Raw genomic sequence first — 14005 nt, forward strand, 5'->3', positions numbered from 1 at the left:
TAGGGTATTTACAAGGAACATCCTAAGAGGCAGGGAAAGACTAATCGATTTTATATCTTTCCTACCTGATTAAATATTTTAACTGATATGGAGCAAATAAGGTGGATTAAATAGGAAAATTAGGAAAGTATATGAGGGAAAGAATGGTTTTACTTTCTCTCTTGCTGCTACTTTTGAGCTACCATCCCTGTCAGATCTTCCTTTGTTGTATCTCGTTGCTATTCCTGGTGTGGCTGTGGTATATTTCCACTCACATTTTGTAGGTGTACTTTTTCCTTTGTACTATCTGGAGGGAAGAGTCTAGTATTTCCCACTCAGGTTACCTTTATTTGGACTACATTATTTTCTGCTCTCTTTTTTCTAGGACTTTTAGCCTGAAGAAAAGTTGTCAGAAGGATTTCATATTCACTTGACAAATTAGAGATCCCATCACCTTTCTCCCTCAAGACCCACCCTAAGGGTGAAACACATTTCAATACTTGACTGACCAAAACAACATGAGAAAGGAACATGGTTGAGGGACTAGAGAGGTAGCGGTTTTGGCAGAAGAAGCATTTGCTTACTTATGAAGTGACATTGTCACTGTTCCCATGGATTTCTCCTGTTCCAGGACTCTCTTTCCTTGTCTACAAATGCTGGAGATGTTAATCCCCACAACCACCTTGCTCCTGCTGCTTATGGAATTGTGCAACCACTTGACATGTCCAATTCCATTGCCACTTATCACCCTATTTAACCCTCTAGTGGTTCCCAAACTCTGTATCAAGTCATGGAATCTATAGAGATAGGATTAGAAGTAAAGGGACCATCAGTTCCTATTTGCACATCTCACCCACTCTAATAGGCTGCCCTTGCCCTCCTCACCAAGATTCAGTAGCTTTATTTTTGTTCTCCTGACCCCTTACCTCATTTTTTCCCTTGCCTTTCTCTTAAATACTATTTCCTAACCACTCTTCTCAATTTTAAAGTTATAGTTTCTTTTCATCTGGTTAGAGTTCCTCTGTTTCTTTGTTATTCCTAGAATTCCATCCAAGAATTCTATGCTCCACATTTCCACTCTTCTTATAAGCCATTCTTTACACTTACTTCCACCTGAGCCCCCAGCACCATTTTTGAAACTCCATTACTGTGAAATCCCTGAATCTCCAGTCCTCTTAACAGTCTGACATGCCATCTCCATGTTCATGGAGTCATAATTTGCCTCTTCGCTTTATCTGCCACCAGTACCCACCCAGATGTACTCCCTGCCATGTACACAGAAGATTCTCTATGGAAGTTTGGAGGGAGATGGAGATGGTGGAATGGGTTGTGGTTGCCCCCTTTGCTTCAGAATTAGGATTTCTGGTATCCCAAACTCTAACTGCAAGTATTAGATAATGCACGTCAAGTAGCTTAGAGATAAATCTTTGTAGACTTGTTTAGGAATATTACCACTATCTAGAATATTGTTTCACAGAGAAATGAATTCTGTCTTCTAAATAACGGGATTATGAGGAATCTTTTGGAACACAACCTCTTAATAGGAGACTGCTGATAGACAGCAAAGTCAGAAACAAAATGTATATGCTTGTCATGATTATTTTCTGTGTTATATATTCCATTTATTGTTTCCATTGAAAAATATTGAATGTGAAATGTAATAGAAAAGAATATGGAAGAGATTTTGCTTTATTTAGGCATAAAAGAAAAATACCTACTTTTTTCCTGTTTGGAACAGTGTATTTATCTCTACTTATAGTGGCATTATCTGTTTCAAATGATGTTATTTTTAATGAAGAAAACAGTGAAGCAATTATAATTGCAAATTGTAAATAAAACATTAATTCTAATCATCATTTAAATACAAATAAGGATACAATTGCAAGATACAATTAAATATAATAAGAGCAGTGCATTATGAAATACAAATGACATACACACCCTTGAATAAAATTTGCATATTTTAAGATAGCATTTTAACCATTTACAATTGATATAATTTATATTTATAATTAAATAGGCTCTTTAAAATATCAACCCTAGTAAAAGTGGCATAATCATAGAGCCCTTCAGGTTGTACATTAACATAATCAACCTGTGGAAATTTGAATTTGGAATAAAAATCTCACCTAAGTTAATCTAACACAAAACAAGCCATGCACCTGTTCACAACATATTGCTGAAAACCATTATATGGTAATGAATGTGTAAGCAAAGTAAAAAGGAATATATGATGAAGAATAAGCTATTCTGTACAAAGAATATATAATGATGGTAGCATATCAAAACTGATTTTCATCTAAGCATAGCAGGGATTTGGAAATCCTTTCCAACAACAGAAACAAGTCATACCACATTTGTATGTTTCTTGGCATGAGGAATCCATATTTCCTATACCAAATATTAGTAATATGGCCATGTGAAAGGGGATAACTTAGCATGATGACTTTCTAGCAGTGCTGAACTATTCCCTCTTTGAGTAAATAAAGCAAATACTCTGGTTTCTCCCTCTCAATCTCTGACTCTGTTTGTGTGTCATTTTATCATAGTAGTGAATGTTTCACTTCTTAGCAAACAGATCGGGATTTCTCTGTACGCACTCAATCAGGCATTTGCTTAGTGTCATACCTTGTATTTTGAAGTTGGAAGGAGAGAGAAGTTTCAGCAGCATTTAATTTTTTTGTTGTTGTTGGTTTAGCGCTGATATGGTATGATAGGGAAAACAAGGCACGGTCCCTGCTTACAATTTAATGGGGGGAGAGATACATAAACAGGCCATTGCAATGCAGTATTATAAGTACTACAATGTAGGGAAGAACAGCGTGACAGGGGAAGAGGTATGAGGCATCTAACCCAACCTTGTTGTTGGGGGTTATGGGTCAAGTTTGACTGCCCAGAGTTAAAAAGGCAAAACCAAACAAAATTGTAAGAATTAAAGTACCCAAAATGTTAAGCAAGGAGTCATTTTCTATCTCGTCTATCCATTTGTTTATTTACCTGTTTTTCTAGTTTCAACCTGTGCCACTGTTGAGTTCCGCTGTGCAGATGGGACGTGCATTCCAAGATCAGCACGATGCAACCAGAACCTAGATTGTGCAGATGCTTCAGATGAAAAGAACTGCAGTAAGATATTCCATTACATTTTGTTTGTTCATGCCTGTGCACCTTTGGCATTACATTGAACAGTGTCTAACTCTTCACTGAACCTTGTCCAGAATTGATATGTAATTAACCCTTGTTGTGTAGGATAATTGCATATTTACTTCTTCAAATGAGGTTAACTTTTCTTGTTTCTATGACCTACATAGAAGGCTCATAATCTTTGCAGATGAGGTGTTTTTCGTTTTTCTGTTGACCTCCTTGTAGATAATACGGACTGTACATATTTCTATAAACTTGGAGTGAAAACCACAGGATTCATAAGATGCAATTCTACCTCACTGTGTGTTCTGCCAACCTGGATATGCGATGGGTCTAACGACTGTGGAGACTATTCAGATGAATTAAAATGTCCAGGTAATTCTAGAAGACAAAACAGTCTTTGCCTTGAAGATTTAGGGGCTTGTTGTATAGCATAAACTTATTAATTTTCATTCTTGATACTCAATGGCTCAGATTAAAACAAATATTGTAGACTAATTTAAAAATAATCACCCTGTGCTAGACATGCCACTTTATATTTTTTAATGACTTATGGAATGATACTTGAGAAATCTGTTCTATGTTAGGATCAATTTCTTTTTTCATGTTCAGTTCCTCATTAATCCTTTTAAATTTGGTGATTACGTCTTAAAATGTGTAATCTATAAAGTTTTCACAGAAGTAGTATATACTGAGAGAAAACTATCTATAGACTAAAGGGAGGGAGACTCTGTTTCTCACCACTGGCTTTACTCCTGTTATTATACAGCTTGTATTGTCAAGTTAGGCTATTTGATGCAGTTTACACAATCTTTTGGCATACTAGTATGGGTAACATAATAGTTATCATTACTGGATCAGTGTCAGACTGGTATATTTATATATATTAGCCATCTTTACCTACACAAGCACTGAAAAGTGTCATCTGCATTCTTAGGAGAATGCCTTCCATGAGAAGGTCATGAACCTATTTGTTTCTAATTATTTAAGGAAACAAATTTTAGAAATATATAATAATACCAGAAAGAAGGATGTTAAACTACTATAACTGAAAGTAGATATGCTTGTAGTGTACTATTACATGTGTTCTCATACTGCTGTTTCCTTCTCCTGACCCTGCTGCTACAATCACTTTTTTCCATGCTTAGTAGATGTGTAATAAGTTTTTGAAACATTTTAAGAAATTATATTTGTAGGTGTTCCACACACAAGTGTATACAATACACACACACATGCACACACACACACACGTATGATCTACTCTAAAGAATTGATATTCTTAATGGTGCATAATCAATCAGTTAACTGGGAAATAGCAGATTCCTTTTTTTTTCTTTTCCCCACTGCTCATCAGTGTGTGACACTCTGTGATGTTCCTTTTGGGTTTGAAAAGACTCGCTGTATCCTAGGAGGAACTGGATAACTTCTCTGGAGGCACTGGCTCACTGCAAATCTACCTCTTTTTTTTTTTAACTTTATCCTTCATTATATAAAACATTAAATATAGAAAATTGCTTTAGACTCATGGAAACTGGGTGTTTAGATTCTTGTTCCAATGTTTCTTCTGCAACAATTCTTTATCTCATTATGGCTATAGTTAATTTTTTAAATTATTTTGAAGGTAGTATAACTAGGTATCTATTAAGCTTATAAATATATATATATTTAACTTTATTTGTAGTCTTTATATATTTCTAGGATTAATAAATGATTTTGAAAGCTAACTTTCAACATTAATAGAGAATAGTGATTATATTGGGGAAGTAGGAAAGGGGCATTAATATACACTTATGAAACAGGTGGGCAGACAAACAGGAAGCCAGTAAAAGGTCAGTCTAAATATCTTAGGTTATATCTAGGCAATATCCTAAGAAAAAGTAAGACATCCAGCACAATCAAGACTTTTTGTGTTAATGATGAATCCCTTCAAAAAGTAATTTTCATCTTTAATTAGATCTACAAAGTTGGCACTAAAAAAATAGAATGGAGGTAATTTTTGTTACCTTAAAATAGTCATAATGTATCAATATAGTGTGATGCCATGTGTACTGTAAGATTTATTTCCTGATTGGCTGTGAGCCAGTCACTAAATCTATGTAAACCTGAAGGTGCAAGGGGATGAATGACATACAATAAAGAGAAAAATCTAGTATTTTCTATGTGCTCTTGGAGGTTATAATAATAACAATACTCCACAATCTGAAAAATATATAATTTACAAAATGATTTTATATACATATACTTTTTATTCTCATGATATTTTTGTTATGATTTTGATATTTTTGTATGACAGTTTTAGAGATTCTACTGCAACTTGTTTTTCTTCCTTCCTTAAAATAGAGAATACATAAATAAATCTTGTCAAAGTATATGTACCCACTAAGTATGGGACACCAAGTTTACGCTTTCTCAGCAAAAATCTACTAATGATTTTATAATGTAATTTATTTTTCATAAGTATGAAATTTAGAATATTTTCCACCTAAAATGATTCTTTAGCCTTTGGCTTACTCATGTTATAGTCATCTATAAAATGTTTTATTTTATTTTTGTTAACTCCACATTATTTGGATTTAACAAGTTTTTCCATTAATATCCTCTTTCTGATCCAGGATCCAATCCTAGATTGGATATGGTTTTCATATCTCCCTGATTTCCTTGGGTCTATGCCAGTTTTTTAGCTTTTCCTTGGTTTTCATGGCCTGGACATTCTTTAATGTCCTCAGCTCAGCTCTGTATTTAAGTTTTCTTGTTATTTACCTCTTCTAGTTCAAGGAGTATTACTGTTTTGATATCTACCTATATTGCATAAGTCTAAGATTAATTTAATTTATTTGACATTAAATTCTATATTTTATCACAGTTCAAAACAAACACAGATGTGAAGAAAATTATTTTGGTTGTCCTAGTGGAAGATGCATTTTGAATACCTGGGTATGTGATGGTCAGAAAGATTGTGAGGATGGACTTGATGAATTCCACTGTGGTGAGACATTATATCTTGCTTTACTTTTATAAACTATATTATTATTTATATACTGATGTTCTCCTACATAGAGATTTTACACAAAATATTGCTAATTGATTTTAACATCAATTTTTATTTTAATTAAATATCGCAAAATGGTAAAAATTAAAATAGAACAGAAGAACTTATAATGGAGAATAACAATCTCCCATACAGCCTTTTCTTTTAACCTTTTCTATTTTGGTTAATGGTTACCTCCATTAATCTAAATGATATATTGATACCTTCATTTCCTGACTTATTAAGTTTAGATGCTGATGTATTTACCTTCTGCTGTGAAAAATAAGGATTTAGCTCACACAACTCATTATAGTCTCCCTACCTCTTATTGACTATTATTACCCTAAATGTTTCTATTAATTACATATATAGATTTAAATAGTATAGTTAAACTTGCATTTCTTCAAACTGTCATCTATCACTATCCACATCCTAATTTCTGTGTGTGTACATTTCATTTCACTTGGCAAGGTAAGAAAGCATTTAAAATTTTTATTTTTATAAAATTTATGGATTTTATGATTTTAAGGCCAAAAAAATTCCTAAAAAAGCATATATTCACTCTTTTCATTTAACAGAAATAGCAAACACTGTGATGAATAGACAGAGTAGGAAAAAAGATTAAAAATGGATTGTCTAAGAAATGCCAAAGTCCCATAAAAGTAAATGTCATCATGAAATATGAAGGTGCATTTTGTTTGATTAAGATGCCATATATCTTTACATTACAGCCAGATTCTGAACAAGATTAACAGAGAACTTTACAAATAGTTTATGTAGAGTCATACTTCCTGGAACAGAAGCCGTTATATGGTTGTATCTTCTTTAATTTTATTTTTTCTGGGCTTCAGTTTTTCTAAATGTCTCTCTTTTCACAGGTCATGTTAGTAAATATTTGAAATAAAAATGCAAAATTTTTAAATAGTTTATACGATAAAAATCAAATTTTTATATTTATAGTCATTTACATTTTGGATATATTAATTTGGTAGGATTTTATTCTTGGGTGTTTCCTGGTGATAAATGGACTAAGGGTGGTGGAGAGCAATCACAAACTTTGGAAATAAATGGAATACACCATTATAAATGCGTAACTTGGTGATAAAATACCAGCCACCATGCCAATGAATATGGATGTTATTAGTCAGATTTAAGTGTTCCCAAGGGAGAGAAAGGAAAACATCAAAGTGTTAAGTATGTATAGGTACAAAACTGATGGCTTGTCATCAAGCTAAAACCCCCTGAGTCACGTCACCTTTAAAAACAAATGTATATGATGGTGAGTTCACCATATTTATGACCTTGCCTAGGATGTAATTTTTTTCTCCAACTGTTCAAAAATAGATTAAAAATTAGGAAAAGGGCTTCCCTGGTGGCGCAGTGGTTGAGAGTCTGCCTGCCGATGCAGGGGACACAGGTTCGTGCCCCGGTCCGGGAAAATCCCACGTGCCGTGGAGCGGCTGGGCTCGTGAGCCATGGCCGCTGAGCCTGCGCGTCCGGAGCCTGTGCTCCGCAGTGGGAGAGGCCACAACAGTGAGAGGCCTGCGTACCGCAAAAAAAAAAATTAGGAAAAAATGACTAGACCACACTTGGAATATTTATTTTATTATCTGTACCCTACATGTTAGAAAAAGACAGTAATGTACTTAGGGAGAGTGACCAGCATATTGACTAGCTCAAAGTCAAACCCTGTGAGATTATGTTGAAGGAACAATGTTGTATAACCTGCATAACTCAGAGGGAAATGCAAGCCGTGGTCAAAATTTTATAGCACTGTCATAGAGAAGAGGACTCTGGCTTGTTTTATTTGGGATGGCTGGTTTTAGCAAAGTCTAAAGAACTTTCTTGTGTTGGATCTTTCCTAAGAATGTCTCAAAGGATTTATTTTTTCTTTTGCACCTAAAACAAACATTCTTATGGGTTTTTTTGCTTGTTTTTTGTTTTTTTTTTAGGTTCCTCTTGTTCTTGGAACCAATTTGCATGTTCTGCACAAAAATGTATATCTAAACACTGGATTTGTGATGGAGAGGCTGATTGTGGAGATGGATTAGATGAAAGTGATAGCATTTGTGGTGAGTTGTTTCTTTTGTGTTCTCTTTCAGTTTTTAGGAGTATGATACATATGCTCTATTGTTTTAGAGTATACAGAAAACTTTGTCATCTACTTTGTTAAGCTTATCATTAAGCTTATATGTATATACATTTCGATGTAACTGTTTTTATTATTTTTATGACAACTTATCAGTCTACAGTTTTTCATATATACATTTACTATTAGAGTTTTAGGATTTTTTGCTGAATATTGACACAATGAATGTATTTGCAAATTGTATTTCTAGTCTTCAGTGACTTCTTTAGAATGGATCTCAATGATTGGGATTACTTGGATCAAATGATTGAAAATTTTCTCATTGCTCTTGATAAGTATTGCTAAGTCACCATCCAAATTTACTATGCAGGTTTATACTGCCATAAGCCACACATGGTGTGTGTTTGTGTATTATAGTAATTACGCTTATTGAATTGGTTTAAATGGAAATTAAGGAAGCAGGCTAATGTATATGATTTTAAAATGTACTTAAACATTCAGCTTTATACGATTAGAGGTAGAGTGTCAAATGTCTATGTTTACTATACGTCAACTACATTGGCTAAAAACCAACGTGATTGCTTTTAATTAATCACAGACATTTAACAAATAATTTAAATTTAATTATTAAATGAATTTTTTAAGAGGTAGAAGAAGGAAGCAACCTAATCTCCATACATTTGTTATGGTTGGCCAGGCATTCTACTAAATTATTTACGTGTCTGTCTATTTATCTTTCTGATCGGTTTCCATATGTATGTTTGTACCTATAGCTATATATTCTTTGTTCATTATATCAACCCTATTTTATAACTGTTATCATTCTCATTTAAGAGAGAAAAGGACCTGAGTCATAGAATAAGGCTCATTTATGGAGTTAAGTGTACTTAACACATTTTTTAAATTTTCAGGAGTTGTGGCCTGCTATTTAGGTCACTATCATGGAAAAAGGACTATAAGATTTATAATGTTAACACTAAAATGAAGTTCTCTGTATGTATCATAAAATTGGAGATATCCTCAGAAAGTAGGCAATTTATTTTCCTGTATTAAGCCACCTAAAATCTACTTTTTATTTACACACCTGAAACAATTTAGTTATACAACAGATAAAGATAAATGTAGAAAGATTACTATCGAAAACCTCTGAAAGGAAAAAAAAAATCATTAATTAATTAGATGACTGGCCAGTCTCTTTTAATTACTTTGTTTCTCTTTGCTATTAAATACTTCTTTTTAAAAAAATTTTTATTGGAGTGTAGTTGATTTACAATGTTGTGTTAGTTTCAGGTGTACAGCAAAGTGAATCAATTATACATATACATATACCCACTCTTTTTTTTTTTTAGATTCTTTTCCCTTATAGGCCATTACAGAGTATTGAGTAGAGTTCCCTGTTTAATTTTAACAAAAGGACTACCAGTTTACAGCAGGTTGAACATATTTCCGGTCTCTAAAATTATCTTGCTTTTGACCCTTTGTTTAATTCTACACTAAATGGCTCCCCTGATACCTCTATCCTTCTTAAGTGGACACAGTATAATAGAAGTGGTAAAGACTCTGAAGTCATACAGAGTTGAATTCTCCCGTGTCTGTATTTTCCAGCTGTGTGATCATGGGCTGGTCCATTTTATCCCTTATTCCTCCAATTCCTTACCTATTAAATTGTTACAAGACATCTACCTTATGTAATTATCATGATCAGCTGACATGGCCAATGTGTACTATATAAATGAATTTATTCCCATTCTCTTTTGTTGTTTCTCCTGCTCCCTCCCTTATTTTTCAGAGTGGTATTGTCATGTCAATGTCTATCAGTGTCCTGATAAGGTTTTTTCTTTTGCGGTACGCGGGCCTCTCACTGTTGTGGCCTGTCCCGTTGCGGAGCACAGGCTCTGGATGCGCAGGCTCAGCAGCCATGGCTCATAGGCCCAGCCGCTCCGCAGCACGCGGGATCTTCCCGGACTGGGGCACGAACCCGTGTCCCCTGCATCGGCAGGCGGACTCTCAACCACTGCACCACCAGGGAAGTCCCTGATAAGTTTTTTAAAGGATTTAATGATAATGAACATATTTACCTGTCATCAAAACACCCAGTCTGTTTAATATAATCACAGGCTTCAATTTATATGCTACCAAGCTGTTGTTACATAAAAATTACTGCTTTAGACCAAGCATCAGTCAATGAATTGGACTTAATATTTTAGGATTGGAAAGCAACTTTATAAATAATTTATCTCAGTGGTTTTCAACCTTTGAAAACCAAAAAATCCTATTCAGAAGTTTGTTAAAAATGTAGATTCTTAATCCCCATCTCCAAATATTCTGATGTAGACATATTCTTTCTTCATAAGCACATAGTGGTTCTGACTTGGGATTTGAGGATTCACTTATAAAAATCATAGTCTAGTTCACCTGTGTCATGTGATAGATGAAGAAAGAAAAACTCACAGAGGTTAATAAATTTGCCTGAAGTCACTCAGTGAATCAGTGATGACAGAACTAGGAACAGAATTCAGGTTTCTGAAATACTTACTAAATTGGATTGTAACTCTCATCAATCAAATATTATATCTAAGTAGGTACCCAAGATGGATCTGGTAGAATTCCTTCAGCTTGTCTTCCTTCTCCCTTGGGATTCATGTCCCTGAGAAAGGCAATGTGTCTCCAGATGACAGTGGTAATTATGGAAGGAAGCCATGAGTTTTTTCCTTGGCTCATTTTCTTTTAAATTGACGATGATGTTTTGGCATGCTCTTAACACAGAATCTGTTGAACCACTTTAAAGGGAGCCAGAAAATTAGCTGCAAAGAGCTTTATGCCATTTTATAGTTTTAGGTATCTTAGTAGTTATCTAGTCATAACCCTCATTTTAGAGTGAAACTCAGACACTAGTCTTCTGCAAGGTCATACAAAGTTAAATTTCTCAACAGTAAAATCAATGCTATAGGTATTATGCCTCCCTTGGGAATAAACTGGAGTGATAATAAGAAAGTAGACAACGGGTGCTAAATGTATCGAAACTTCTGTAGCAGAAAGAATGCAATTTTTTGCATCTCCAGCTAAATAATAAAAATATTATGGAAATTAAAGCACTAACAGAGTCTAAGAGTGAAAGTGACACTCTATGTTCTTATGACAAGCTTAGAAAAATAGATAAGGAGGAATAATGTAAAAATAACTTGTAGGAAGAGAATTTTATTATAGAAAGTACTAAAGACAATAGGTAGCAAGTAAATTCATTTTTAAATTAAAGCAACATTTGTTTAATAGATTTTCTTTATAATTTCCTCCAGTAATAGATATCATATTAAACTCATTCTATTATCACTGATCCTCAACAAATAAGCAAATCTGAATTACCTGGGGGACTTTTCAATATTCACTTGCCATCCTGTCCTCCCAATTAAAGTATATGTAGGAAGAGACATGTTTATGTTGAAAAAGATCACCAGGAGTTTCCACTTTGTCACCCTGCTGTACTCCCATATTGATAACATTGCATTAAAAAACATGTCCTTCTCATAAAAACTCTGTGGCTGAAAAGTAAGATGATAATTGGTAATCCAATTAAAGTAGCTTTAAAGGTTTGGAAACAACTATCCATCAATCTAGGCAGTCATATTTTCTTGGAGATACTAACATTTTTTTAATAATTCTTACAACTTGTTTTTTTTTTTTTTTTTTTTTTTATTTTACACAAAAGGCCACATATTGTATGATTTCATTTATATGAAATGTCCAGAACAGGCAAGGACGCGCCGGCTCAGCGGCCATGGCTCACGGGCCCAGCCGCTCCGCGGCACGCGGGATCTTCCCGGACCGGGGCACGAACCCGCATCCCCTGCATCGGCAGGCGGACTCTCAACCACTGCGCCACCAGGGAGGCCCTTACAACTTGTTTTTTAACATCTATTCTATGGGTAGCATTTGGTCACAAGAAAGTAAAATTAAAGGGAAGTTAAATTTGGGGGGCATGTTACTGATTTACCCAACAAATATTTCATATACATAACAAATAAACCATTCAATATGTATAACTGTACTTGGGGCTTGGGAAATACCAGGAGAATGAATCATTTTCTAATTTTACTCGATTACCCTATGCCCATATAAAGAAAAACAAAGAGAAACCACCCATGACCCTTTGAATTTACAGTCAACAAGCATTTCTTTTTTTTTTCCTGTATACATTTGAAAACATCATGCAACTGAAGGAACATTGAATTGATAGAGCAAAGAAAAGGTAGATTCTGTTTATTAAGTGTGTAAAAACAAAGGGAACATGCATACATTTATACTTTTCAACAACACAAGGTGAGGAGGAACAGTAATGATAATACTGGTTAAGAGAAGATACTTAGGAATCAAAAAGGTTTTGGACTCCCAGTTCAACATGTGGCTCCCTCTGCAATTTGTGACTTCCTGCCAACTTTCCAACATCTCAGAGCCTCAGTTTCCTTTTCTGTGAAATGAGACTAATAATAGTTCTACCATTTGGGGCGATTGTGAGGACTAAATTAGTTAATGTGTTAAATGCTTAACATATATTAAGAAATAAAAATGCTGTTATTATCCTTATAGGTTCAGTCCTTTTGAAATTTTATCTCAGTTTATTCACAGTGAGATTTCTATGTTTTGCTACATTTTACAAGGAGAACATACTCATTATTTTCTGCCATGTAGCTTTAAGAAATATAATACTTGCTACTGAGAAGGAATGCATTCTGAGAGGAAACTGTCCATAGGGGATGGATAATATGTGATGATTCCAAATAACTACAGTTTTTTCCTTGTCAGTGGCATTCTTCTGCTTCCCTTCTTGTCTGTAGGAAATGAAATTATAGATCTTTCTCAGCGGACCTGCTGTGTGTGATCTTAATGGCATTTTTTTTGGTGGGTTTCAGGTGCCATCACCTGTGCGCCTGACATGTTCAGCTGCCAGGGCTCCCATGCCTGTGTGCCCCGACACTGGCTGTGTGATGGTGAAAGGGACTGTCCAAATGGAAGCGATGAGCTCTCCACAGCAGGCTGTGGTATGAACACTCATGGGGCTGTCTATGAAAGAAAGCTGCTGCAGCATCCTAAGACAGTTGCTTTTGTAGTACTCACCATATCACCTTTTCTCTCACTTTCCCAATCCCTGGACTCATACGTAGTATCAGAATTAATCAGGTGGGATGTCATCATCATAGTAGTTCAGCAACCCCTCTAACCACTGTTCAGAGTGTTTCCAACATGAACAGAGGGATTACCCATTTTAAAACTGGTTTTGATGCATGAAGATTTTTCACTTCATTCCTGAGATAATTTAACTACGCTGTGTATGTGTGTGTGGTGGGCTTGTTACTTCCTCTTTAGCATCTTCCTCCACCCTCCCACCCCACACTCCCCTTGAAGGCTTTTAGATTGTCTATTACAGATACTCTGTAAATGGCTGCTGTGATCCTAAATAACTACTGATAAGAAGGTCAGTAAACACCTATTAGTCCTATGGATAGGATATTAGCCCTTAGGTCAGGTAAAAATAGTATGTATATAGCTGAATGAAGCTGGGGAATCAGAGGAACACCTTTGGAGGCCAGACAGTTTACTAAGTTCCTAACACTAGGTCACTTCAGGAAATTTTCAGGGGATTACTCAATAGTAAAAATTTAGATAAATTCCTTTGCATGATCAGGAGAATGAAGGGACTGAGTATTTGAATGCTGATCCCAAGGTCACATAGGGGATCTGTTGAGCAATTTATTAGGAACAGTGCTGTGAAC

General features: G+C 34.9%; 1 protein-coding gene across 1 annotated transcript in view; it reads left to right on the forward strand.

Annotated features, from left to right (window-relative positions):
- LRP1B (LDL receptor related protein 1B) overlaps positions 1–14005 on the forward strand; it is a gene marked incomplete at its 5' end in the record, with an annotated part of 1013530 nt that overhangs the window by 730287 nt on the left and 269238 nt on the right. The window contains 5 exons of the mRNA XM_007453725.1: positions 2989–3102; positions 3346–3495; positions 5984–6106; positions 8101–8220; positions 13145–13273. Of these exons, the coding sequence (XP_007453787.1) occupies positions 2989–3102; positions 3346–3495; positions 5984–6106; positions 8101–8220; positions 13145–13273 (636 nt within the window). The remainder of the gene's footprint in view (positions 1–2988; positions 3103–3345; positions 3496–5983; positions 6107–8100; positions 8221–13144; positions 13274–14005) is intronic.

This window comes from Lipotes vexillifer, unplaced genomic scaffold, assembly GCF_000442215.2.
Source record: "Lipotes vexillifer unplaced genomic scaffold, Lipotes_vexillifer_v1.1 scaffold606, whole genome shotgun sequence".
Taxonomy (NCBI): Eukaryota; Metazoa; Chordata; class Mammalia; order Artiodactyla; family Lipotidae; genus Lipotes; species Lipotes vexillifer.